The 26,695-nt window shown below is 41.6% G+C and overlaps 3 protein-coding genes across 3 annotated transcripts in view; all 3 read right to left on the bottom strand.

Moving 5' to 3' along the window:
• Positions 1 to 4,147, bottom strand: part of ahnak (AHNAK nucleoprotein) — a 34,990-nt gene extending 30,843 nt beyond the window's left edge. The window contains exon 1 of the mRNA XM_076738385.1: positions 3,883 to 4,147. The gene's annotated coding sequence lies outside the window, so the exon portion shown is untranslated. The remainder of the gene's footprint in view (positions 1 to 3,882) is intronic.
• A 12,150-nt stretch (positions 4,148 to 16,297) lies between these two features.
• On the bottom strand, positions 16,298 to 22,889 carry eef1g (eukaryotic translation elongation factor 1 gamma). The gene is made up of 10 exons (XM_076739154.1): positions 22,862 to 22,889; positions 21,811 to 21,969; positions 21,580 to 21,643; positions 20,836 to 20,978; positions 20,509 to 20,652; positions 20,228 to 20,357; positions 19,440 to 19,644; positions 18,732 to 18,904; positions 17,136 to 17,260; positions 16,298 to 16,667 (listed from the first exon to the last, which is right to left on the bottom strand). Exons 1-10 carry the CDS (start codon positions 22,871 to 22,873, stop codon positions 16,509 to 16,511), a joined length of 1,314 nt encoding a protein of 437 aa, XP_076595269.1. The 5' UTR covers positions 22,874 to 22,889; the 3' UTR covers positions 16,298 to 16,508.
• A 195-nt stretch (positions 22,890 to 23,084) lies between these two features.
• Positions 23,085 to 26,562, bottom strand: polr2g (RNA polymerase II subunit G). Its single transcript, XM_076739718.1, has 8 exons — positions 26,005 to 26,562; positions 25,597 to 25,706; positions 24,883 to 25,042; positions 24,505 to 24,555; positions 24,337 to 24,402; positions 24,023 to 24,094; positions 23,700 to 23,733; positions 23,085 to 23,431 (listed from the first exon to the last, which is right to left on the bottom strand). Exons 1-8 carry the CDS (start codon positions 26,014 to 26,016, stop codon positions 23,418 to 23,420), a joined length of 519 nt encoding a protein of 172 aa, XP_076595833.1. The 5' UTR covers positions 26,017 to 26,562; the 3' UTR covers positions 23,085 to 23,417.
• Between the last annotated feature and the right edge of the window lie 133 nt (positions 26,563 to 26,695).

Below are 26,695 nucleotides of genomic sequence, written 5' to 3'. Positions count from 1 at the left end.
GCAACCATAGCAGCAGAGTATATATAGAGAGACATAAGAAGCCCTTCGCTGTAGAACTTGCCGCACGAGCACAACATGAGGATATGTATTCATACTTAGCATTAAGACCACACCAGAGTAGTGCAGAGTTGTTTATAACAAGAGAGAGTGTTGGATTGTGATGAGTGCCATCCTTGAGTATCTTGTGCCAGATAAAGAAAACCTAAACAAAGCCGAATGTATTTCTAAATTTACATTCCAAGCCTTGCTGCCCTGACATTTTGGCTGCCTCATTCCAAATAGAGTTTTTGTAACAGATGCTTCGTGTCATTCCTTGCACTGGGCAACGTAACGGCACTTGTGGGGGTTGGGGTGTAGGTCAGACCGTTAGTAGGTAGGCGGTGCATTACTGCAACATTTATCTAAGATTTATTGTTTTGGGGTGTTTTGCAGATGTTTGGCAGAGCAGTGGGGAATGTTATTGGCTTATCAGAAAAAAAAGATTCACACCCTTTTTAAATTCCATGCTTGAAGCTGCAGTAAACAAGTCTGAATTGAATGCGTACGCATAGGTGTGACTTACAGGGGTATTACGTGTGATTTTTGATGACCATCTCGTCATACTTCTCACATTACTATATCTCAACAATAAGGCAAGAAATGCTAAAGATAGGTGCTTCCCAGAGCGTCCTGAGGCCACACTGAAACATTCCAAACCAGCACTGGATGGACAAGAAAGGAGTGGCTGCTGGGTGGATTGCCTAGAAAGACTTTCGAAAATCGAAGGCGACAGTTACATGTTTATTTGTAGCTAGATGACTGGACGGGTTGTGTATTTACAAATTCGCTGTTGTTTTATTTAACCAATCTCTAGGGTGAGACTTTAGCGCTCATGCTGGGACTTCAGGATGTCCGAGAGTCCAGTGTTTCTCCTCAAAGAATGCCAAGTGTGAAAAAAAAATAAACTGCAGTTTGATTGCAATCACACACACCCTTCTTCCAGCTTACTCACTACATCCACGTCCCTCGTTTCACCTCTCCACGCTGTCCCTCCTTCCAAACACCCACTCAACAAACCCCTGAGGAAATGGCAGAGGAAGTGTGCTAGAAACCAGTTTCTTTTCCGTTTCACATTGGCATGGCTGACTAACGCCACTCCTCTCATCTGTGCTGCCAGTCAACAGGGCAAGAATACATAGTGGCTCTTGTAGAGTGCTGTGATAAATATCTTAACATGGTCAAGCGAAGACTCCAAACAGTCATGAGGCATGTCCTGTTCTTCAGGCAAGTAAAGTTGCTGTTTGTCACATGGGTGACAAGTGCAACAAAATCAGCGTTGAGTGGCACTGCTTATGTCGGCGATGACGACTGAGCAAGGTTTGATCAATAAAGCTTCCTTAAAATTTTGCAGTGTGGTTTTTGGAATTCCAAATGACCTACATTACTGAAGTTTGCAACATAATGTCGCCTCTGTACTGCTACACTGGTGGAAAGTGCAAGTATTTAGACAAACAGAAACTGCCCCAAGCCAAGAAGAGGCCCTGTTCATCGACAAACGTTTTAGCTGCAGGTAGCCAGGAACCAGTTCGGTCTCTGAGCTTGAAATTAATGTTCCATAACTGCCAGGATTGTGTAAATCTGGACCCTTGCTTGCAGAAAAACTTGACATCTGTAGCAACTTATGTAATACAGTGCTATGCCATATTATCACCAAGTAAAACAGGAATTTTTTAAATGCTAAGAACACTAAACATATGATTGCTTGAATGATAACCCGCTGCCCAAAGACCTTTCAGCCCTCTTCAAGCTGCCTGTGTCACAATCAATCACCATGCAAGTGCAATTTGAGAAATGCCAGACATTTACAGCTGAGACACTCATCATGAGTTAAGTACGCGTTGTAGAGAAGATTTTGCAGAGCGGAGCAAAATGCAGCTCTCTCTAACAGTTTTGGGTGTGGCAGGAGGGAGCGGTGGAGGACAGGCAACTACACACACAGAAATTTGACTTTAAACCAAGAGTCAACAAAGGATTATGTCGGGTCTGGAGTTTTTTTAGCTGATTTTTCCTCAGCTTGAACAAACACATTATATCAAATGCAGACCAGATTACATGTGATGATCCTTGTTTGAACCACACCTGGAAAGATGCCATATATGCTGTGATGTAAGAAAAATAAATATCTCTCAAATGACATGCGTTTCTCTCTTTCTCCAAATGTGCGAAGTCTAAGCTCCCTCCTCAATGCTTCAAACCTGGTTTCAATTAGCTTGTCTTTCCAAACCACTGCATTCCATTACTCCCCTCTTCGCCCCCACCCCGCCCATCCCCCCTCACTAACTCACTCCCTGACTCTCTTTCCCCGTCTTCCCCCCTCCTCTTCCTCCCTTCTTTCCTCCCCTGCACACCCTGGACGGGAGCCTAGGGTAAGGAACCCAAGGTAATAGAAGAGAAATCTCTATCTGCTCAAGCTTTTAAAAAGTCAGCCATAAAAAATCATACATGCCTTAGTACAAAGCAACAGTGATAGCCATTTCAGCTGGAAAGGCTTTGTTCACAAACTGATCCATATATGAAGAACGGTCAGACAAGTTCACCATATTCCACAAAAGCAGACTGCATTAAAAAGGCTCACATAGGAGCTTTTCATTGTTCCAAATGACTAAAAATTACACAGCACCCATCAACACAGCCGATAAGCAGGGGAAAGTTCTCATCTACACCCCCTGAATATCCCATAAAGAACTTTTGGATATGTTCGTAGGGACCCACTGCAACAACTGTCTGCAGCATGTATGCTTTTTTTCCTTTTTTCTTCTTCTTCTTCTTTTTTTTTTTTTCTTTTTTTTTTTTAGAGGGGGTTGTAAAAGGGTGTGCCTCTGTGAGGAGACAGCGAAGCAAGAAGGGAGGGAGAAAAAAAAGGACCGGGTGGAGGGACGTGAAAGAGAGGAATCCACACCCAAGCCTGTCGCTGCAGGGAAGTCATGGGGAAGTACCTTTACTTTTTAAACCTCCAAGGCTCCGCAAAGGGCGTTGGACTGATAAGAGAAACCACCTGAACGATAGCATCAGCGCAAACAACACTATCGCATGTCTAGCACATCTTCCATTCAACTTTCATCTGGTGGGTGAGATATTCCAGTGTTGTAAAACAAAAACGAAAAAGTTTGCCATCCTATAGACAAGGGATTATATGTATGCAAAGGACATCCACGTTGCATAACAGTCAAATCACTCTACAAACAGAGGGATTTGGGGTGTTACCTCCTGTTTCTAAAAGGAGTACCATCATATGAAGATGCTCTATATTTGTTCAAAAACAGTGTGTTCCAGCACTTATATGCACTGAGGATGACAATCTTTGTCTGCAGTCAAAGGAAAATTGAAGTGCGCCACTCCAGTCAAGACCTCTGCATTCATGTGGCGGCTGTGGGTACACACCCACTTCTCACGGTCTCGGCTACTTTAAATCTGTTTTTTAACACGTAGTGATGCTCACACAACATCATTGCCTCTTTACACCTTACAGGACAACACTGAGGTAATAATACAGGTTTTCTTTCCATGCAAAACCTCCCTATTGCAAACTTTTCTTTAAGAGAAAACAAAGGATACCACAGTATATAAGACACATGTAATAAAGTAGGACAAAGTCACTGTAATCATACCACTGACACACACACTCAGTACAAATGCCCATTGGAATACTGCAGCAATGTTGGACAGATAACTTTGTCACTTTTGCAACTTAGTTGTTAAACTTTAGCAAGTGTTGACAAGTTTTCAGCACAGCTAAGTTTGAAGCAAAGCACAGCTGATAACAATGTTCAGAAACAGTAAAAAAGTAATAATAAAAAAAAGCATTCACTCCAATCTTAGAAAAAGAAAAAAGTGCATCTTTACCTGTGCGCAGTCTTTGCGCCCAAGAAGTCTCACACCAGCTTGAGCATCCTTGAAAACTTGCCTGCTCCCTTTTCTCCTCAGCCCAAGAAAAGCACTTCTCTCAGTCACAACTTTGCTGCCTGATAGGATTCTGTCACTCTTTTCCTAGTTCTCCTTCAACCAAGTTTCCAGGGCGTTTTCTCCCCCTCTCTCCCTCCCTCCTCTTCTCTGAGTTGATTTAAACTTCTTTTTTTCTGTGTGGCTGCTCCTCTGGGCTGAGCAGAGTGGTTGGATAGAGAGCTGGGTAGGGCTCCTGCTTTGCAGAGGGAGGGGAATGCTGGGGAGGGGACCGGTGCGAGGGAGTGGTTCTCAGCAGCCGTGGGACCACCCACTGCTTCACATAGAGGACTCCAGTGGTATGCAACAGGAAAATAACTCCTGCTTCACAAGATGAAATGTTAATTCATACACATGTGTGTATATATAGCTACATTAGATGTCTATAAGTACCTACATTTAGCGTCACACTTTTATGTGCATTCAGTGTTTTTGAGGCTGCTTTCAACAAAAGATATTTTCCGAGCCATATAAAATATAAAGAAGAAAAAAAAATGTTAATTAATTAGTCAATTTGCTTCTTATTTGCTTCCAATAATCATTTTAGAAGTCCAAGATAATATCTGGACTCCTTTATGCTAAGTCAAACCAAGTGACACACCTCATTTTATCCAACTGACACTAGCACACGAGAGGCAGCCTTTGACTGCCTTGCATAAACGCTTACACAATGATGGGTGCAGCTGTCAAAATCCCCAGTTTTTTTTTTTTTCTTAACTTCTTGTTGTTCTATTTAAACAAAGTAAAAAGCTTTTCATCAGTTTCTGTTTCACATTTTAGAATAAGAGTGAAGTACATGCAGTAACACACCACTAAATGGGTATGATGGACAATGACAGAAACATGTTATTACTGCATTTAAGTGACTGCACACAAACTCACAGAAAAGTTATCATTAACGAAATGACTCAGGAGTGAGTCCTTTACTTAAACACAAAAGGCAAAGTGTGTATTTACAAGACATGTTTTTTTGTTTTCAACCAGGCCCAGTGAGCCAAGTTCTACTGATTTATAATAGCTGCATACTATATGTTAAATAACTTTATTTCTGTTTTGTATTTGAGATTTTGACAACACGCTTCACGTACGTTGTTATTTGGTTGCACCATTTCATAAGCAGAAAATAGCAATTGTAATAGTAATTTCAGTAATTGTCAGAAGGAAGACCATACTCTCAGCCCTGCATAATTTTGTAATAGCCAGTGTGACATTTGTTAGTGAAACTCTCATTATATAGGTACTGCTACAGTGCCTCTTATAGCCTATACTGGTATTTCAAGTATTTCAAAAATACATTAAAGCGAGGATGTTTCGGTTTTCTTGCTGCGCAGTGGTTCAGTCTGCACAGATACACAGGCTTTGTCTCTACATGCTCTAATGCAGGGCCAGCCAAACCAAACAGGGCTCTGTCTAACTCACCTCCAATATTAAAACCTGATTTTTCCCACACTGACCCTTGTTTTGAAAACTCAAAACATTGCAAATGATCACTAAGGTTTATGCACTGGCAAATTGAATTTGCACATCTCTTTTCACCGTTTCACCAAAAAAGAAAAGGAGCCATGACACGAGCCGATGAGGCAGAGTCATATTGGGTGGTGTCTCAGACAAATTCAGCCTGGGATTACGGATAATATTGGGTGGGCAAATGAGACCTTACAGGCTTATAGATCAAAATGTCTGATAAAGCATGATTTACGTAACTGCAAAGAATATTTTAGCATAGTGATTTCCAATCTTTTTTGCACATCTACAGCCCTTTGCAGCTGAACCCAAGAAGCCCCTCACCAACACCGCCAGTCATGTAGCCCCTCACCAACAGCGCCCGTCATGTTCAAAATGTGTTCATTTGAACTGATTTTAAACTTTATGGGATTTAACACGACAAATATCGAAGTGGACATTGTTACTATGATCTTTTTCACACAATGAAAGCACCAACGTTTAGGTTAGTTTGCTCAAGTTTGAATTTGTACCACTATCTCTTGGAGTAGCAGAAGCTCATCTCAACCGTTTGTCCATTACTTTTAGCAAGCCATTTTATCCATTAGCCTACTTAGTTAATTACATATTATTATGCTACTTTTTCCTTTATCCTTACCTTTAGCTATTATTAAACCATGTGCATAGTAGCTATGTATTTCCAACACTTATACATTATCTTTAGCTACTTACACCATTTAGTTATGTTTCAGCCATTTTTCACTTTCTTTTAGCTACATATTTTAATCATTTAGCAACTGATTTCTGCTGTTTATTCATTACTTTTAGCTAACTATTTCAACCATTTATCCATTACTTTTAGCTAGTTACGGCAACTGTTTATCAACAACCATTTATCCATTAGCCCACTTTTAGCTATTTCAGCCAAATATCCCTTTAGCGTGCTTTTAGCTTGTGTATTTCAACTGTTTATCCACTTTGGCTACAGTTTCTAAACCATATCATTACATTTAGCCAGTTATTTCAAAGGTTTATCCATGACTTCTAGTTATAATTCATTTCTTATTCATTAGTTTTATCTTGTTACTTTCATCTAGTTTTCGATTTAAGCCATTTATCTATTAATTATTATCTATTCACACTCAAACACAATGCATAATGTTTAGGTGTTACTGTTGAGTCAATATAACAATTTGAATTTGTTTTTTCTTTGGAATTAGTTGAGTTACTCTATCGTCTTTCCAACTGCAAAAGAAACCGCTGGGTTACAAGTTGTCCTGGATGGGACTGATTACTGATCACTGATTTTTGTGTGTGCATCCAGTTTTGCAACTGCGTTTTGCAACATCATGTTGGATGCGTGTGCATGTACAGGAATGTGTTAACATGGGGGTGAACTTGTTCATGTCTCTCAGAAATGATCAGCATCCTTGAAACACTCCACCACCACGTCACACCCATAGTCAGGGAAATGAAACAGCAAACAACATGCAAGGAGCCGAGCAAGTGTAGAGGAAGTTACTGCGTGGCTTTGTAGGGATTGAACAGGGCGTGGCACTCAGGGCACACATGTGCACGCACACATAACTAACTTTTATTTTACCACATTACACCACCATGAGTCAAGAATGTTCTGATTTTGTTTTTTTCTCAAAAACAGGGTGCAGCCTTCTTACAAAAAGAAGACCCACTGTGTGTGCGTGTGCATGCATGCGTATATTTATCTGTAATTGTGTGCATGCTGAGATAAAAGCGAAGGAGTAATCCCAACCATGTGCAAGATAAGCAGAAACCCTGAAGAACTCTGCATGAAGTGTGGGATTGCTTTACTCTTTGGAGTGTAACAGTGTTTTAAATAAACAGTGCTGGAGGACAGTATAAATGTTCCTCACATAAAAGTTCTGAAGAAATATTCTGTGAATGAGTAGGTGATTGTATTACATCATTTTACTGACTGCAGAGATCATTTATATCGTCCACATGTTGCCAGTTTTAAAGTAACCCTCTGGTGCTTGTCTACAGCACTAAAAGTTTTAGCATAACTGCTGGTGAAAAGGATCATCATCCTTTTCCGGCCACTGCACCTGTTTGCTCACCTCCATATATATTTGTCATTTTGCCTCTGAGGTGTGGCCGTTGTTGCTTTTGAAGATCAGCGTCAGCTTGGAGCAGTTGCTGCATCCAGGCAGACATCCCCTATGATGCATGCTCATGCAGGCTGGAGGATGCCTTTCCAAACCTTCTGCAGGTTTCGAATCTTTATGGTCACATAACAACTCCACAGTAAACACTCACAATGCTGCATGTTTATGCACTTTCGCTGTTACGAAAGACCCCGCTCTTGCACTGCTGAGGTGAGTCGAGATAAAAGCCTTTATCACTTATTGATTTGCCTGAATTGGCCGCAGGAGTTGCAGATCAAGATCAGCAGATGAAGATAAGGATAAAACTAAACAGAGATGTGCAGAACATTTTGCACATCCAGTGCATGTTTTTACAAAACTGGATCCCTTCTGACTGTCACAGTTTTGCTGCAGGTCACTCTTGTTGAATACAAGGATATGTGGGAATGGGTGTGTTTCCTGGTCCTAGGTGTGTCAGCCAGTGTGAACCAGCGCAAATAGCTTGGCTCAGACACACAATGAGTCACAGCCCATGACTACAATGAAAACGGGGAAGCTCAGACTGTAAAGCAGAGGAAAATCAGAGGATTAGATGGGGTTGGACAGTTGAATGTGTGTGTGAGTGTGTGTGCCCGCAAATGCTTGTGTGTGTGCGTATGAATGTGTGTGTCTGATTAATGTCGCCCGCAGGATAAGGGAAGTCACATGGCACTGATCTGAGCAAAAATTCAACTTGTGACACAATTAAAGAAAAATGACACTACACCTGGATCTAATGATTATCCAATTCCATCAGATTTCCTTGTGCAACTATTTGGCTCTGCACGCCATAGGCATACGAGCCAGATGGGTGGGAGTTGCACATTTGATTGTGTAACGCAGGTTTAATCAGGCACAAAGAACGATTTGAACACATTTTCAACAGAGTTTCTAACCCAAAGGAATTTACAATAGCTTTGAAAATAGCTGATAAAGGTTACGATCTGGTCAAAGAGACGGAATTCTTGCATTATACTTGCAAAATGTCACAATTATCAGTGGACATTCTTTCCTAAATTCAGACAATGCATGCAGTGTACTTGGCAAATGGCCTGTTTGCATGAGTCATCAAGATAAATTATGAGAACATGAGATACAAAGCAAGACTTCTATTCGAAAACACGCTTGAGAATGTAACTCTGTGTTTGCTGCTCTTTTTTTCTTTTCCTTTTCTCTTACGTATGTTGACGATAGAGAACTCCCCCTACATTTATTTTGGAAATACTTAAAGTTGTATCCAATAACTTGCGGTACGTTTTCAAAATGCTGGTGGAATTTATTTTTTTCGACTTTTATTGTCAGTAATCCCAAATAAAATCGTGATTTACTTGAACAGTGAACCTATTCACAGCATCTCCTATCACTGAACATGATCCTGTTTGCTGCATTTGTGGTTGCTTGGAAATGTCAATACACTTAAAGTCATTTAGGAGTCCAGTTTACATCTGGAGAGATCATTGTTAAAAGCAGACACTCGCTACACAAACCATACTGAGTGCAAATAGAGGAGTTCTTTGTATACCAACTTGATTAGGTTTTTTTACACAATGCAACATTGTCAATATTGTAACAAGTGCCTCACCAGTGGATGCTGGAGACACAGTCAGATAAACATTGTCAAAGAGGCATTGTCAGTGTCAAAGAATGTCAAAGGGTACTACAGATTCAGCTTGTGTTCTTCATAATAAATGAATGCACTATTGTTGAAAATGAGTCAAAAACACTGCAAAATTAAGCAGGACACGTAGGAACCTATCATATTTCCCTCCAGCTGTTTCCAGCTTATTAATTCAAAATGCAGTCTCTTCTCTTTTTTTCCTACTCGGTCTTATTACTGTTTATTTTAATTTGGCTTCATTGTACTCACATTGAGATCAAGACCTCTTTTTCACATGCACAGGAAAACAAAAAGAAAAGAAGCCACCAAAACACTGGCTTTGCAGCACAGGGGTTTTGAAGGATAGATAGGTAGTGACGAATGCAAGTTCTGTGTGATCACGTGCAGCATCTGATCTCTAATCTCTTACTCCTTAACCATGACAATGACAGAGAGCTGAGCAGGTAACAAGACAAACAGTTCCATTGTTAGCGCTATCGCTAATGTTTTGTACATGTATGATTGATATAAACACAATGAGTTACACACATCATTAACTTCTTGAAACAGTTGTTTCTTGTGTGCATTGTGGAGATAAGATTGTTAAATCAAACAATCGATCCCTCAAGTGGTTGTTAAGTCCCCTCAAATTTACATAGTATTTATTGTGTTTTGAATTTAATGTAATCAAATACTATGTAATAAAGATTTGAATAACAAAAGAAACGGTTACATACAGCTGGCTGAATTTCTACTTTCTTACAGCATATTTTCAGTAAATTATACAGTCTAAGCAAATGAGGTCTCATGCAAATAGCCTCTTTTTTCTTTCTCTCTCCATGATGCCCGTTACTGTCTACAGAAGTGAAATCCATTGTGCTGGAATGCAGAACACATTTATTCAGTGGCATTTACTGAATGATGCTTTATTCGGACACGTCTACTAGACTTCAGAGGAAAATGTTGTACTTTTTGCTCCACTACAGCTATACTTCTGAGTTACTTTCCACATTAAAATTTGACATATAAAACATGTTATTATCACGTTATACAAGAATGTTAGGCGTCTAACATTTGCTTCACCTCATCCTGTAACAGTGCGCATCATCAACCAAAGTACATTTACTCAAGTACTGTATTATGTGTTCCTTAATTACTAAATATGTTCTATTAATACTTTTACTTAAGTAAAGTATCTGAAGACTATCATAATCCTATAAAATGAGGAGGACATTCTGCCTACTCTTACTGACTTTCATTTTGTTGGTAACAGTTTCCAAAGATATTTGAACTACATTCAAAATGTTAACCTGACAGCTTATCTGTTTCAGATTCTTGGTCAACTGAGTGAAAATCAGTGACTTTTCTTTCCATTCTTAATTTACTCAAACTGAGACCAGCGAAGCGTTGAATATAATTGGAAAATTCCCGACTTGTAAAATTGCTGTGACAGTTAAGAAATGGCCTCATCCTCTATGTGAACCCAATTTAATTTAACTTAATTTAATCAACGCTGATAATTGGATTTTCTTAATCTTCTTGGCAAATGGGTAAGACCATGGACCTAAAACAAAACCAGAGAGATAATGTTCCTGTTCACCACGTCATCAAAAAGTTCGTCCCTAACTTAATCACCACATGCATCATCTGCTACATTGTATGCAATGCGTTACCATACATGTGATTTTGTGCTCTCCTGCCCCTGGAGTGCTGTGAGTCAGCAGACCACAAGCTGGGAATTCTCAAAACAAAGTGGACCTAAAGCAACCATTGAGAGCAGAGTGTATCCATGGAGAGATTACAGCTACAAAGAAGTCACAGTCAGCTAATGACAGTGTGCAATACTCAAGATACACTATCTTGCAACACACAGGTCACCCCGCCTGATATTTGCCATCACCATAGAAACTCATCATTGGTAATCTGTTTGGAATTCCCCACAGCGCGTGCTCCCTCACAAACACACACACACACACACACACACACACACACACACACACACGGTGATGATTCAGAAAGGCGAGCTGCTCCTTTGGTACAAAGAAGAATGTAAAGAGCAAAAAGGGGAATGAGAGACAGACTGAATTGTGGTTTCCACTGCGAGTTGTGAGTCACGAACACGAGGGAGGGACAGAGAGAGAGAAAAAAACGAGACTATTCTGGGATGGCTGCTATAGTAACATAATAAGCAAGGGGGGAGGCACTTGCAGGGATGTTTCCATAGCAATGCCCTGTGTGTATACGGATAAATATCACATGCCACAAAGAGGTTTATAACGTAGTAAGGAACTCTGCTCTACTTTGTTACACAAAGTTTGTAATTGTGTTTTGGGATGATCCTCCACCCTTCCTGTTTTTTCAATACAGCCTTGCGGTTTCTTTATGTCTGAACGTAGACTCATCTCACAGACTGATGCTAGCAGCACATTTCACAGGTTCAGTCTTGCCAACGTGATCACATTGTGCAGTCAGACTCATTAGGTTACTGAAAACTCACATTAGGTGTGTTACTGCTGCCCGACTGTTTCAACATATCAGCCCCCGGAGAGTGAAGAAACTCCATAGATTTGACACATTCATGCGGACACAGGTGCCTTTGTGATTGCATCTGATTATCCGACTGTGTCATCAGTTTCTCCCATGTCAAACAATCACTCAATGTTTTGAGTTATTGATCCAAGGGAGTGATACGGGGTTTTGCAAGAGTTTCCCCTCCCTTTGTCTCACCGCCCATCTGTTGTTGCTTCAACACACGCAGATACCTTCCTGAGCAGCACATTCCAGTCATAGCTGTAAATGTTCCAACGCTCGAACTCTTTCTTTAGGTGGAATGGTAACCGTAAGCCTCCTGCAAGTCAATACATGAAACAGCAATCAGCTCTTTCACAATCACAGTTGGGGTACCTGGTGTTCAGAGAGCTCATCCAGATCTGAACTGCCTCTTTCTCAGGCGGCATTTCAAGAGCAAACCTGTAAGATGTCTTTAAAAGAGCTGAAACAGTGTAAGTTGCTCTAAATTGTGCTGTGTTCAGTGTAACCATAAAGTGCTTACTTACACAAAGTTAGGTTTTATGAGAACGTAATGGATAGCCTTGGGCCAGTTTGACAATGAACGTTCTGTGCACACCCAAACCAGACAATGGTTACAAACTTTTATAGGTAATATTTCCGATGCTCAGTGATGAATACCGTTGGTGAGTAATACATCATCTAGAAGGATGATGAAGAGGGATCAATCATTTCAATATTTTTATTTTATATAGCTTTTGACTTAAGTTTGTTTTTCCAGGACAGGGATCAATATTTCTGCACTTGGTAGTCATGGTGGTGCGTATTATAGTTTTGCTTTAGTTTGACAACATCACTCCTCGTGCCCCTCCTTCAAATTCTGGTAACATGAGCCAGTAGCAGCTCTGGGGTTTCATGTCCAAAAGCGCAGGGGCTGTCCGTTTTCCCTCTGCCGTACCTCTCCTCCCTTCCCTCGTGTCACACACTTTCCTCTCTCACACTGGAAACCTCTGCGCAAGGCAACTCACCAAGAAATAACTGATTTCAAATCGCCTCTCTGAGCAATGACTGTCCCACTTCAGTTTATGGATGTAACTCACAGGCATTGTTATGTAGCCATACCTGCTTGGTAGCTATAGCATACTATCTTGTCTGTTCCTGCCTTCTTCGGTTACTTCCCCTCAGCAGGCTCACCCTTGACCTCCTTCATTCCATTCCAGTACTAAATTACCATGCTGCGTTTTAGTGCCACAGAGAAATGCACAGCTCACGCCCATTTAAGTGCACAAATGGGAACAAACGCCCCTCACTCTGGAACAGAGGTGAATATCCGAAGGTCGTCTTTTCTTGTCAAATAGCAACAGATATGCACGGATTTATCCAGATGAACATTTCTGCTAATATTGCAAGTTTACATACTTTTCCTTGTTCCTCTTTTTTTACATACTTTAGTCCTTTCTTGACCTGTATGAGTCCTTACTTGCCTTTGTTTGCATTCCAGTCTGTGGCTGCACCTCGAATGTAAAGAGGGGACACTCAAGGTGAAATAGCCCTCAAGTGCTGACCAAGGATGCATTTTCCTGCCCCCATGTGTTTGTGTTTGTGTGTAAGCTTCAAGCAGGCCCAACCCCAGAGTAGAGTCTAAGGAAAACTCCATAAAACTCAGAGGGTGGGATTGGACAATATATGTGTGGTGTCTTGAGCGCTGTTTCTGTCCGCCTGGAGACGCCCCTACGACCGTCTGACAATGCTCACACACGCTTGTATTAGCCATTAAGCCCAGACACTGTAGCAGAGCTGTAAATATGCCTATTTAAAGACTTTGCAGCCACATCCTAAGAAAATATCCACATTCTACAGTCTAATTATAACTGCCTCATCCTAGTCATCAAAACCCTAAAACCATAGAAGAGGAACCTCTTCAGCAATTCAGCAATTCAGATGTATTGACGTCCTTTACAGAAATCTGTGTTGGACTCTGACTCCCCAGTGTTAGCTCTTCACCTCCTTGTTCCAAGCCCCCCACCGGCTGCCTCACTCTTTTCCAGATGTGTGTCTTGCACCACCAGATGCTCAGCACATGCATACCAGGCCTTAAGCTCCTGCAGGGGGGCTGACAGCCACACAGGGACTTTGTGTGGCAAAACAATACGGCCTCTCTCTGTGTTCCTCCCTCGGCAACACTCCTCACTGCTGCAACTGCTTTTAAGAACCCCCCCCCCCGCACGAACATAGAAGAATGTCCTCAGAGCAAGGGCAGGGAGAGAGGAAGGAAAAAGAAGTAGTGAGTGTGTGGCCAAGAGAGAAATAAAGACCAGGGGGGAGGAAGGTTGGCAGGACTGGACGAGAAAATGTTGCTGTTGGCATAAGTCTGCATATTGTTCTTGTTCTTGTGGCTTACTTCAGTTGAGCTTTTAACTCTGAAGTTACTAAACACAAGCAAGGACCAGGATATTCTGTGGACTTAACGTTGCAGCCACCGCATAGGAAGCTTGCCACAAGAGCCTTGAAAGTGCGTGTGCTCTCCTCACACTAATTTCATATTTGGTTGCATGATGAAAAGGCTTTTGTAACAGCACTCCTTCAGCAGTGGAAGGGTTAGCCATCAGCGGAGTTGTAGCTGCCGCGATGCTGTGGGAGAACTTGGAGCTATTTGCTCAAGTTACAGCCCTCTTCCACCACGATCCACAGGATGGGTGAGTCATGCGTTCAAGGACTCGCTTCGCTGTTGTGGGAACATTTCCATTTTCTGATTTCCATGAGACCACAGAACAAACTAAAATGGCCTCCCCGATTCAACACTACAGTGGAAGATGGTTGCGCCTAAATGATCTTGAATCATGCTTAGTAAGTTGGAAAAAATGACACATCTGACTCACTCCGGGATGAGATTCCTTCCTTGTGCATCTCTCGCATGTGTGTGTGACTGTGTGTCAGAGAGAAAAAGAGATCTGCCCCAGATCTTATTAACATTAGAACTGAGTGAGAACTTCAGTGATTAAACTTGCATTGACTGTGCAAAATGCATTTGGCCTACTGACATTTCAAAACTGACATTCAAAGATGATTCATGGAAATATAAACGGAGGTCATTACATGGGCTGGCTCCAGATGTCCTATTTTACCTGCAGCTACTGTGTATAGAGTACACAGTGAAGAAGTGAACAAAGACATCAGTTATAGCAGAAATGAAAGGATAAGCCAGGCTGCAGGTGTGGGAACATTAACAAATGATCAAAAGCATTATACAAACTGGTAGGGTGTGTCCCGTTACAGCAGATGCTGTGTTGTCACTATCAGGCACAGAAAAAGTTCATATAAACCTTCAGAAACATTTTCCTCAATCTGTATAAAATAAAGGAAATGATTATGAAGCATTGAGTCTGATGTGACAGTGACTGATTCCATGTATGCAGACCACGGTTTAGACCTCGAAATGGAACTCATTTCTCCTTTAATGAAGAAGTACCACCCGAAACTCACCATTTCTGCATTTGATTGGGGTGTGGTCAAACCATACAACAGATTTATAAATAAATTGAAAGAAAAAACATTTGAAATATACTGTGTTAGTAAAAGATCCAACTTTCAAACCTCCAACACGTCTGCTTTAATTATTTTGGAGTCAGTTAGGCTTTTCTTTTTTCATCAATGTTGGTTTCCAGTGTATTCATGACATGAACAAGTGGAACTAATGTCATGGTTTTTGGTGTAAAAAACTAAATGTTCTGTGGCGTAAATCAATGATATTCTCAGCAGGAAAAGTACAACATTATTTTAACGACCTTGGCTTTGCACATTTAAGGGGCATCCAAGTGGATGTTCTTTATAAAGATTTGTTTCAGGCTTCCTCTCCCAGGGGAGGCACAAGCAACATCAAAACAAGAACCCATAGTTTAAAGCAGACATAATTCTTGTCTTCGTTTGAGCAAACCAAAGATCGCAGCCCAATCATTTTCTGTCTCTGTTGGATGCTCTCCATTCAGCAAGCCCGACAGCTTTCAGGTGAGGTCTTTGCCTGCCCTCTGCAGGAACAACAGGCCACTGCAGCACCAGCTGAACCGACAGCCAAAAGTGATAAACAGCTGCTCCTCTGGGGACAGATTCAAGTGTTGTTGCAGTGGGGACACATCCGAAATTCATCAAGCCCTTCACATCACCAGCAGTTTAAGTGGAACACAAAGTGTGTGGTATCTTCAGTCGTATTAAAGTTGATACCAAGCTGAAAACATTGTTTCACTGACCTCTTCTGGTTGAGGTCAACTCTGACACATCTCCAACCACACCCAGCAGCGCCACTGGGTGTGGTCAAGTGCGTGCACTGGTGTACTGTACAAGGATGTCAACATCTCCATAAGCACATCTAGGTTTTCATTTACACTTTTGTCTGGAGGTTAAAAAAAAAAGAAAAAACAGAAAAAAGCTCTTCAATCACAGTGGCGTTTCTCTGCCAACCTGTTAATTGATCATGAAACTTTATTCATCTCTTTTTGGATGGCACTCTGGGAAAAGATGCCGGAAATTAAAACGTATTTGTAGGTGAGATACCACTCAAAAGAAAGCTTAACAGACTGAAGTCAGACCACACACACACACGAACTCCCGTAGATGGCATAGATGACAAAATGCTTTATTTCGCAGGTCAAACAACAAAAAACCAGTTTGGAGCCACTGAGACAAAATTCACTCTCGTCTTCAAACACTGTCATTTCCAAGTCATTCTTGCAGTAAAGTAAGCGCGCGGTGGCTGAAAGTCCATAGGTTTTAAGTGCTGGAAAGCAGAAGTGTAGAGTGCTTTCATTCACTGTCCCAGTGTCCTCTCACTTGAAGATCTTGCCCTGGTTGAAGGCTTTGCCCACGTGCTTGAAATCTCCCTCCCAGAGAAAGTACTCCTTTACCATCATCTTGCACTCCTCGCTGTCTGGATCCAGCTTGCGCCAGTCATATGATTCATAGTCGATCTGCCAATCTTGACAAAGCTAGGAGGGGTATAAAAACAACATGTTATTTGAATAGTGTGCATTAGCGTCAGGTTTGATGAACTGCTGAATAATCAGTAAAGAACACTTGGACCTCTGCGATGATTTCTGCAAGTAAATCGAGATCTTGAATATCGTTTGTGCCCATAGCATGAACCAGCCGTTTACTCACTAAAACAAGAGATGACTGGGATGAATATGGTCTCAAGTTTCTCTTCCCCCGTCAGATTAAGACTTGGTGCCATGATTGGACACCGCCTTGCCCAATGACAGGGAGCCATCCACTAACCCTGAGGTGAGGCTATGATCCAATCACACATTCTGTCTCAAGGGAAACTTCTGCCTCACGTTGAGCTGCAGTGCAAGCATGTCATCGTGACCGTGCACTTGAATGGCTGTCCGGTGAGGGTGGGGCTGTTGTCGAATCGTGATATTTGTGGAACGTGTGTTTTACGCTTTAATACTTACAGTGAAGGCCAGTTCCTGGCCTCTGAAGATCCAGATGCCAGAGATGCTGCTGTCATTGTCGGAGCCAAATAAGATGACACTGGCAAAGGCATTCTTTCTGAGTTTGTCCAGGCGCTGGAACATGCCTGTGAACAGCGTGAAGGGGTTTCAGACATAGTGAGCACTTCATTGCTAAAAAGAAAACAGCATATAATGTAATATTAACTGCACCCGATACACTGACTGATGCTGTCATGTTTGGTACGGATGTTTTAAAGGATTTCACTGATCTTTTGACTTATGTGGATGATCCACATAGACTTCAGGCCCACCTTTTTAGATATGGCCAAAGAAAAAAGGCCAAGACTGAACACCAGTGGGGTCGTTCTGTTTTGTAAAATAACACATCAGTTGCCTCAGATCGGCCTCTCTTTACTGTGCCCATAGCATGAACCAGCCTTTTACTCACTGAAACAGAGGTGACTGGGATGAATATGGTCTCAAGTTTCTCTTCCCCTGTCAGATTAAGACTTTGTGCCACAATTGGACACTGCCTTGCCCAATGACAGGGGACCACCTGTTTTGTCTTAAGAGGGCTGACCTTCTGGTCTAAGTACAGGCCTGCTTCTGCCCAACTTTGGAGAATCAGCTGCTCGGGTTTCAAAATGCAATTAGTCCCAGGACAAGCACTCGCTTAAGCAGCAACCAAACCTTGTTTATTTATCTGTAGTTATGTATTTTATGAACGTGTTCTTAATCATCTGCCCTGAAAACCTATATTGAAATATGGGCCAAAGCCACTCCGACTGATTGGAAGAGAAATAGCTTTGTGTCACTCAAGAATCTACACTCTCGGCCTACAGGAGATGTTTAATAAATCTAAAAGCCTGTACACATAATCCTTTATCCAGTCCGAAACAGACACCTGGCCTTTGGAATCAGACCATAATGAGCACTGATCCGATACCGGTGTTTAATTAATAAGCTGTAAGCCTCAGTGTGGGAGAGACTGGGATCATTCTTTAAAGTGTAAGGCAACGTCACACTTGCCTTAAAAACTGCTTTCCTAACATTGTAAGACAAACTGTAACAAACGAATACATTGATATAGTTGTACTGAAATGTTATTTAAAATAATGGTATCCAACAACAGATCGGCCTTTTGTCACCAATCCCTGATCACTCTATCAGAGTCAGTATCAGAACGATATTGGTATCTTGCCATTTAAAATGAGGAACATGATGTACAGAACTATTAAAAAGAAAAAAAATTGTGTAGCCACACTCCTCCATAAACACCTGCCTCCTCTAATCTTTCAAGGCCACATGAAAGCCTGCCTTGGGGCCTACAGACTCACATAACCAGAGAAACTAGCACTCTTTGCACCATGTGAGCCAACCTAAACAACTGAAGGAAAGTCATGCCAACACATGCACCACTAAAACCCAGACACACGAAGGGCCGATGCCAAAATCACTTTTCCAACCACCGCGCCACCATACTGCTCCAGGTAACAAATAATAGGCCTGAGAAAACGAATAAACATGCCTTCACAAAAATGACTTGAAAATACATTCTTTCACATGTTATTTAAAGCGGAAGCAGCTGAGTCTCACCTGAGATAAGGTTGCAGCTCATGAAGGTAAGTGTAAGCTCCTTGGGGAATTTGTACTGGCCGTACCAGATTGAGAAGCCCTCACGGTCAAAGTGCTCCCAGAAGTGGGGAATAGCTACTTTCAGGGTGTCCTCGTTGGAATACTTTCTCTTGAACTCGTCCAGGACAAACGTGCTACAGAAAAGGGAGAAAGATCAGGTCACATGTCTGCACATTCAGGTGGGGAAATTAGGTAAGAGACATTAAATAATTTGGGAAAAAAATGAAATAGAAGGTTGGGGCAGTTGTTGCTGCTACCTTAATGACATCATTGGAGTTGGAAAGTCAACAAACTAAACAGACTTCTTACACAACCTAACCCATCTTGTAAATTTGGGTTTCCAGGCTCCAGCATCAATTTTACTGTGTCCATAGCATGAACCAGCCTTTTACTCACTGACACAGAGGTGACTGGGATGAATATGGCCTCAAGTTTCTCTTCCCCTGTCAGATTAAGACTTGGTGCCATGATTGGACACTGCCTTGCCCAATGACAGGGGACCAACTGTTTTCCATGGTAAGGGGACTTTTGTGATTGGTGTACAGGCCAGTTACTGCCCAACACACAGCCTGCAGACCACACATCTGGCACTGTGAGTGATTCAATGTTCAAATTACCAACTGCTCCAAATGCAGGAGAAAGAGAGGGAGGGGATAACAAGCTTCCTACCTCTTTGGCAGGTCTGCGAAGGGGTCCTTAGCTTTGGGCTCAGCAGCCAAAACAGCATCACAGTCATCCATCTCCTCCTCTGGGGCGGGCTTCTTCTCTTCCTTCTTCTTTTCTTTCTTCTCCTGGGGCTTGGCTGCCTCTTTTCCTCCCTTCTCTTTCTTCGAAGGGGTCTCTTTCTTGGGCTGCATCTCAGCAAACTTCTTGGCTGGAGGAGCAGAATGAACAATGAAAAACATGTTTTCTGTTAAAATGTTCCATGATCTGCACTCTCTGGAACCTCTCTCTGGCTACAGCTTTGGAGACGACTTGTGAAATATTTCAAGCAATTTGTTTAAAAGGGGAGTTTTCTGTCCCCAGAAGTCATTCAGCATTTCATTTAAATTACCAAACTCTTTAATAAGTAAATAAATGAACACCCAGTGTTTGTCAGTCGGCCCTTTTAGTGCCATCTTTTGGCCACAACCATTTATCTTCCTCATATTTAAAAACAAAATCTGCAAGTTTAACTTTTCATTTCATTTTTATAGAACAAAGTCTTCCCAAAGTGCGCGAAACTTGCAGCATCAGCTACTGTTTAAACAGTTTGGAGCATGCAAAAGACATTTTGGCATAAAAATAATTACCTAAATTTGCACAGTTCTCATTACATCTTGTATTAGATCTTTCAGCTGAACAACTGAGAATTCTGTGACAAAAGGCAACTGCGTGTCTAACTTCATCCTCCGTGTTACATGCTCCAGCAGCATGCTTAATACTTGTGATTTCTGATGTCACGGCTGATGACTCACCATCAAACTGGGCCATTTTTTCACACAGTTTAATCTCTCCAAGGACAGCCTTGAACTGGGGCTGGTTGACACAGGTGACAAACCAACGAGTTACATTGGGGTAAGGCTGACGGAAAGACGGCTCAAGGACCTGCAGGGAATAGAGAGGCGTCAGCACCTTCTGGAGAGCATCTTCAAGCAGCATTATAGAGATCAAGTGATGCTCCAAGAAGTGTCCAAATTCATGAACAGAGTGTGGGGCTTTGTGTTACTCATTTGCTGTGAGTGTGTGAATGTCAGACCTGTTTGTAGAGCCAGAGCATGGAGCAGGCCACAGTGATGTCGGCAAGGCTGACCCTCTCTCCCACCAGGAAGGTGCGGGTGTTCAGGTGTTGGTTCAGGACTGTAAGGACCCTCTTTACGTCCTCCTTGGCCTGCTCTGTGGCCTGGACAAAGCCAAACAGAGGAATGACTATGCAGGGTTACACAATATATACACTATTAAACGGTCAAGTCTCGACTACAGGGTGTTGCACTCTGACCTAATGAAACTGGTGTCAGCCTTCGACCACACCTTTCAAATAATACTTTAAGTCTTTGGCTTGAGCAGAAAATGCTGAGCTGCAAACCTGTTTGTTGAACTGCATGATTCCCAGTGTGGGGAAGACCCATGCACTGGCTGGAGGGATGATCTCTGAGTCAGCGAAGCTCACCCACTGCAGCACTTGGGCTGCGGCTTGGGGAGTGGCACCACGCAGGCCATCATTGCTCACTGTAGTTGAAAGATGGGAAGTGCTTCTAAGAAATCACAAGTCATACTTTCATAACATTTTCAAATGCACATTAAGCGCACAAAAAGTTGTTTTCATGGCATGAACTGCTGTGTTTCAGTATTAATGTATTCCCTTTAAAAGCATGAAGAGAAAAGCAGGTACAAGTGCAGATTAGATCAACTATAACAAAGACCTTCTGTGACCTGTGAATTGGGTAATCTAATAATGATTTGCTGATAGTTTTGTCTTGTAAAATAATTCAATATCCTAAGATTGGTCTCTTTTTACTGTGCCCATAGCATGAACCAGCCTTTTTTCTCACTGAAACAGAGATGACTGGGATGAATATGGTCTCAAGTTTCTCTTCCCCTGTCAGATTAAGACTTGGTGCCATGATTGGACACTGCCTTGCCCAATGACAGGGAACCACCTGTTTTCCCCTAAGAGGGGTGACTCCTGATTTGACACCTCAGCAAGCGTTTGTAGACAAACTGTCAAACCTAGTGGCATATATTCTACTTTCTTTCAAATTTTAGGTAAACCATAAATGTAATTAATAGTGCATCATTTAACCATTTAATTAGTAAATGTGCAACTTACAGTAGTGAGCAATGGCATTACTCTCAAACAGACAGAAGCCGTCATCTCCCTGGTAGGCAGGTACCTACAAAAGAAATGGCAGAATTAAGTAGCATGTTTCTTTCCAGAGAGACATGAAGAAATATGCTGATACAGTTTAAGCCGTGTCAGCCCTTCCACTTAATTACAAAGTGAGGGTTCACAGCAGCACAGTAGGGTGTGTGCACACGATCAACGAACCCAACCACTTACCTTGCCCAGAGGGAAGTTGTTCAGGAAGGCAGGAGTACGGTTCGTCTGCCCAAAGGTGAAGGCAGGGGGGTTGCTGGCGAGTTTGAGTCGAGCACCACTGTACTGGGCTGCAATCTGGGCCTTGAAGGCCCGCCAGTTCTCTGGGTACGTGTAGAGAGTCTGGACAGAAGGGAGACAATGCTGCAACTATTCAACAATCAAAAACACTTTACACATCTAATCTGAACATTCAAGTATCATATCTTTGCTCGCAGGTTAGCAAAAAGTTGAGTCAACTGAAGGATGTTCTCATGGCAATATCTCAGAGGTACTACATGTATCTGGCTCTGTAGTGCGGTTTTGTTTCTGTAACATACACAATGCAATATCTGGGACAAGAGTATTTTGTCAGAGCCACAAATCCAGATAAAAGGAAGGTAAACCAGGTCTTGCAGTGTTTTGATTCATATCCATGTTGCCATTCTTATCAGGATGCTCTACCATTTAAAATGAATGAGGAATGAGCACAGGGAGAAGCTGCAGAGTTGTTAGGTGAAACTACCAAATACACGTACCTCGTTACCGAACTACAAGGAAAAATGTACTTATATTCACGTGGTTTTTAGCTTGCTTCTAATGCTAATGCTAACTATCATTACCGGGAATATAGAAAGAAATGTCTTCCTGTGCATCTCTCTAGATATTTCAATCAAATACGGGTTCGCCTTAGGACTGCGCAGCTGAATATCAGAAACAATGTTCAGCGAAAACATCTATAATCGCAAAAGTTTTCAAATCTTGACAAAAGCAAAGGTAACGTGGCACACGCCTGGCCAGGAGAGGGGCGTCATTCAGTGTAAATGCTACGTCAGGATAGCAAAAGCTAACCTCACAACGAACATTGAATGAAATTCATGGTAAATAAACACAATAACAGCTACCTAACAGACCGAGGATAATGTTAACGACCAGAAGTAATAAGTACGAGTGCAGATGGCCCTGATTTTTGCCGGATTGCGGCAGGAAAGTTAAAAGACAGCCCCATTTTTGGCCAGCTCTCCATCTTACTCACCCCTGCCGCCATCTTCAGGACGAGAGAAAGGAAGTTCCACGGCGCGCTGACGTATTTACGGCCACACGACGTGCGCGCCCTTCCGCGTTCACGTTTCGCGTGGCCTGAGAGAGGCATCGGATCTGATTTTTTGACTACTGTTATTAGTATTAATATAAGTCTCGATGCTTCAATAAGATCCTAACATACTGTGACATTTAAAAACAAAAAGGATACAAAGATATAATAACAAATAAAAATACTTTATTACAATCCAGTACAAAACAACGCAAACAATACAAGACAGAAATTATGAATTCTACATGAAAAAAACTGTCAATTTAAAATATGGGCTACATGTGCACAGAATGGAATCTTATGGTCAATTTAATAAACATTCTCCAGGCTACATATCCTTCGAAACTTAGTAACTTAGAAACATAGGTTTGTAGAGCATAAAATGATGTAGTTATGGTGCTTCTTTCCAATCAGTGTAGAAAAATATTCATTTTAACCAAGGAGCAACTAGACTACCACATCAAAAGTCCCATGTGAAATGTGCTCCCTCTGGGGCGAATCAGCTGACAAGACCTGGAAATAAAGTGCAGGAGGAAACTTCAATGATCAGTCACAGAACAGAAAATAAATGAAACATTTTTATAACTCAGGCAGCACACAGTACAGCCAAAACTGTATCACTACAACCGCAGTAACCAAATTGAAGCAGTAAAAAACCTGTTGATTCAAACTATGAATCATGTTTTTCTTATTGTGCCGAATACTCTGACACTGAATAAATGTGTATGGCATTTTATTAATTCATGTCCATCTATATGACAATGTGTTATGTAATACTCACCCAGATAATCATCCATGAGAGACCCAATGGCAAACTGAAAAACAAGGGCAAAGATAGCTTTTATTCATTCATCTTCTATACCCGCGTATTCCTTTCAGGGTTGTGGGGGGCTGGAGCCTATCCCAGCTGGCAATGGGCGAGAGGCGGGGTACAACCTGAACCGGTCAGATAGCTTTTAATTTACTGTAAATTAACACGCAAAATGTCACTTCTATAAACTACTGTGTAACCTCAAAGATACAGTGTGACACTGTTATTTTTGCAAACAGAGAGCGAAAATATATGGTCTTAGTTTTTAAGAGAAAAAGTAATAAAGCACTTACAATGTCATTCTTGTCAACTCTTGTTCCAACAATCTTCAGCCGGATCTCATCATCTTGCTGGATTACAATGTCCTTGAAAAAAAAAAAAAAAGTACAATGACAGGAGCAGTACAGCCATAAGCAGCACTGCAGCTACTTTGCAAACAGCATTTCTGACATTATACTTGTTCCACTTTCTTTTGTTTCATGAAACGTACCTTCTTTAACACCAGTGCAACTATAATTACCTGGATTTTTACATCTACTCATTTTGTTTGAAAGGAAATGATTTGTGATTTCTTTTTTTGGTAGTAAGAAATAATGAACATTCTTACCTCATCAACTGTCTTATAACAAGGAGGATTAGAGTTGGGGTCAAACTCCATTTCTGAGGGGATGGACTGCAGAAACAAAGTTTCTCATGAGATAAAGACAATATAAATCAAAAAGCGTATTAGAACCAACCGAGTCAGTTAGCAACTACAGATGTTAAGCTGACTCACATGACGAGAGATGAAGCAAGACATGGGACCAATTTCTGTGAACAATCCAACCTGAAAGAAAGAGAGAAAAATATAAATTAGATAAAGCCAAAAGAAAATTTCCCATTATCAGCTATCAATCACTTCAAATTCAACTTCATCAACCACAACAGTTCATAAACTCTGGATTGGAAACTGGGAACACAGTTACAACAATGAAGTTGTGAGACGTGCACTTCAACAGCAGAGATTTAGGCATGAGCCATTGTGCAGTGTCAGGATGATGTACTATAGTGTCATCCAGAGGCATGCAGGGAGAGGTGGTGGTGGCAAGCTTTGGAGACACACAGGGGGAATTAATGTGTCAGATTCCACATGTCCTCATCATATAACCCTCACCTTGTTAACCTGAGTGACCACAGCGTCCACCACTTCCCCTTTAAATGGGCGGAACACAATGGCCTTGTACTTGACCGGATAGAGAACAAACCCTCTCCCTGGCTGAATCACCCCTGCTCCGATGTTGTCAATGGTGGTGACCGCTATGACAAAGCCATACCTGAAGAGAAAACATAAATATATATGACAAGCTTTTTCTTGCAGAAGTATGAATGCAAAATGACTAATTTTGTCGTGCATGTTGATACTGTCATGATGACTTAGAGGGCCCTGGTGTGTTGCCTTTGGTTCTTAAGTGCTTTTTAATAATCTAAGTTAAAATTCACAGTTTTCAGCACTGTCTTCCATAGGCCATGAGTCCAAAAGATTCAAAATGGTGACAGTTAAAACACAAGTTTTAAAAATCACTAAACATATGATGAAACCTTTGTGAAACCCATAGAATATTAACCTATTACTTGATAGTCTATCTCCGATGAAACAGATAGAAATGCCCATGTGTTTATTTCTGCCTCTTCCTCTGAAAGTGTGGACACACAGCCCTGCATTGGTTTGAGGTTCAGTGCAACATCTGATCTAGTTCAATACATGCAACATGCCACGTTTACAACTTGCCAGCCAAAGCACAGCCTCTGTACCATTTAACTATGTAGCTCTGAACAAAAACAGGTTGTTTGTCGTAATTCCACAAAATCGAGTCTTGCAGCCACTCACTTGCCAGTGCAAGTACCCTCCACCTCCGTGAAAAGCTTCTGCTTCACGGTGTTGAGGAGGTTGGGACCAAAATACCTCGGATGAAGTAAGATTTCATGCTCCAAAGAAATCTGTGAACACAAAAAATACGTGCATCATAAAACAACGGTAAATGGGTATTTTAATATTTTAAGTTCATATGAAGTTTATCCTGCGGGCATCTGAAAAGACAAGAGATAAACTGGTAGATGTCTGCATGTGTATAAGACAACAACCCTATACTATAATAGTGGGGAATTGGAAAAGTTTTGTTCCGCTGCATTAGCTATGCTAACTAAGCAGCAACCATGCTAACCACACATTGATAAAGAAAACATCCATTTATTGTTATTAGCCAGCTCACACACGGGGAATAATACACATACTTACATGGTAAAACATTTCTGTTGTAATGTTCAAGCCACAGTCGATTATTTTTCTTCTTTCGCTAAATTATCCGAAAGGTTTTTCATTTAATGAATGAAACCCCGTCGCTCGTTTACAACCTTTTCCGGGGCACGGGGTCGAGGCAGGTTTTCTCCCCTGGGTTCTGTCTCTCAGGGAGCGCGCGAACCACCTACATGGCATTGTCTGTGGACTAAATCCGGCGTCCTTGGTTAATGCTGGAAGACACAACACGGGTATGAACTCCCACCATAGATCTAACCCTACTCAATTTAATTTGTAATCAAACAATTTTTTTCTGTAGGCTTAGGGTGTCGGCTTTGAACTATATGAGATACAGGCAAAAACGCCCCGTGGCAACTATGGCAACACTATCAGGGCCATTCACACACAGCCTGACCCCTGGCGGTGAGGAGGAATAGCGCAAGAGGGCGGTGACGGACAGCAGGCGTGACTCAATACTGCACTGTGATTGGTTTCTTCCACTGCACTGTTGACGTCTGACACATCAACGACGAGTTTTAATAACACGGCAGGAGACACACGGTAAACGCTGTCACGATTATTACAATATTTAACTATAGCATACATGAGATTGTAATATAACCAATGACACATGGGTTAACATTAATTGCACAACAATAACAGGTGACTGAAAGTTTGAAATACTTATAAC

This window comes from Chaetodon auriga, chromosome 9, assembly GCF_051107435.1.
Source record: "Chaetodon auriga isolate fChaAug3 chromosome 9, fChaAug3.hap1, whole genome shotgun sequence".
Lineage (NCBI taxonomy): Eukaryota > Metazoa > Chordata > Actinopteri > Chaetodontiformes > Chaetodontidae > Chaetodon > Chaetodon auriga.
Note: the sequence above shows the minus strand (reverse complement) of the source record. Positions and strands in the feature narration are given on the sequence as shown.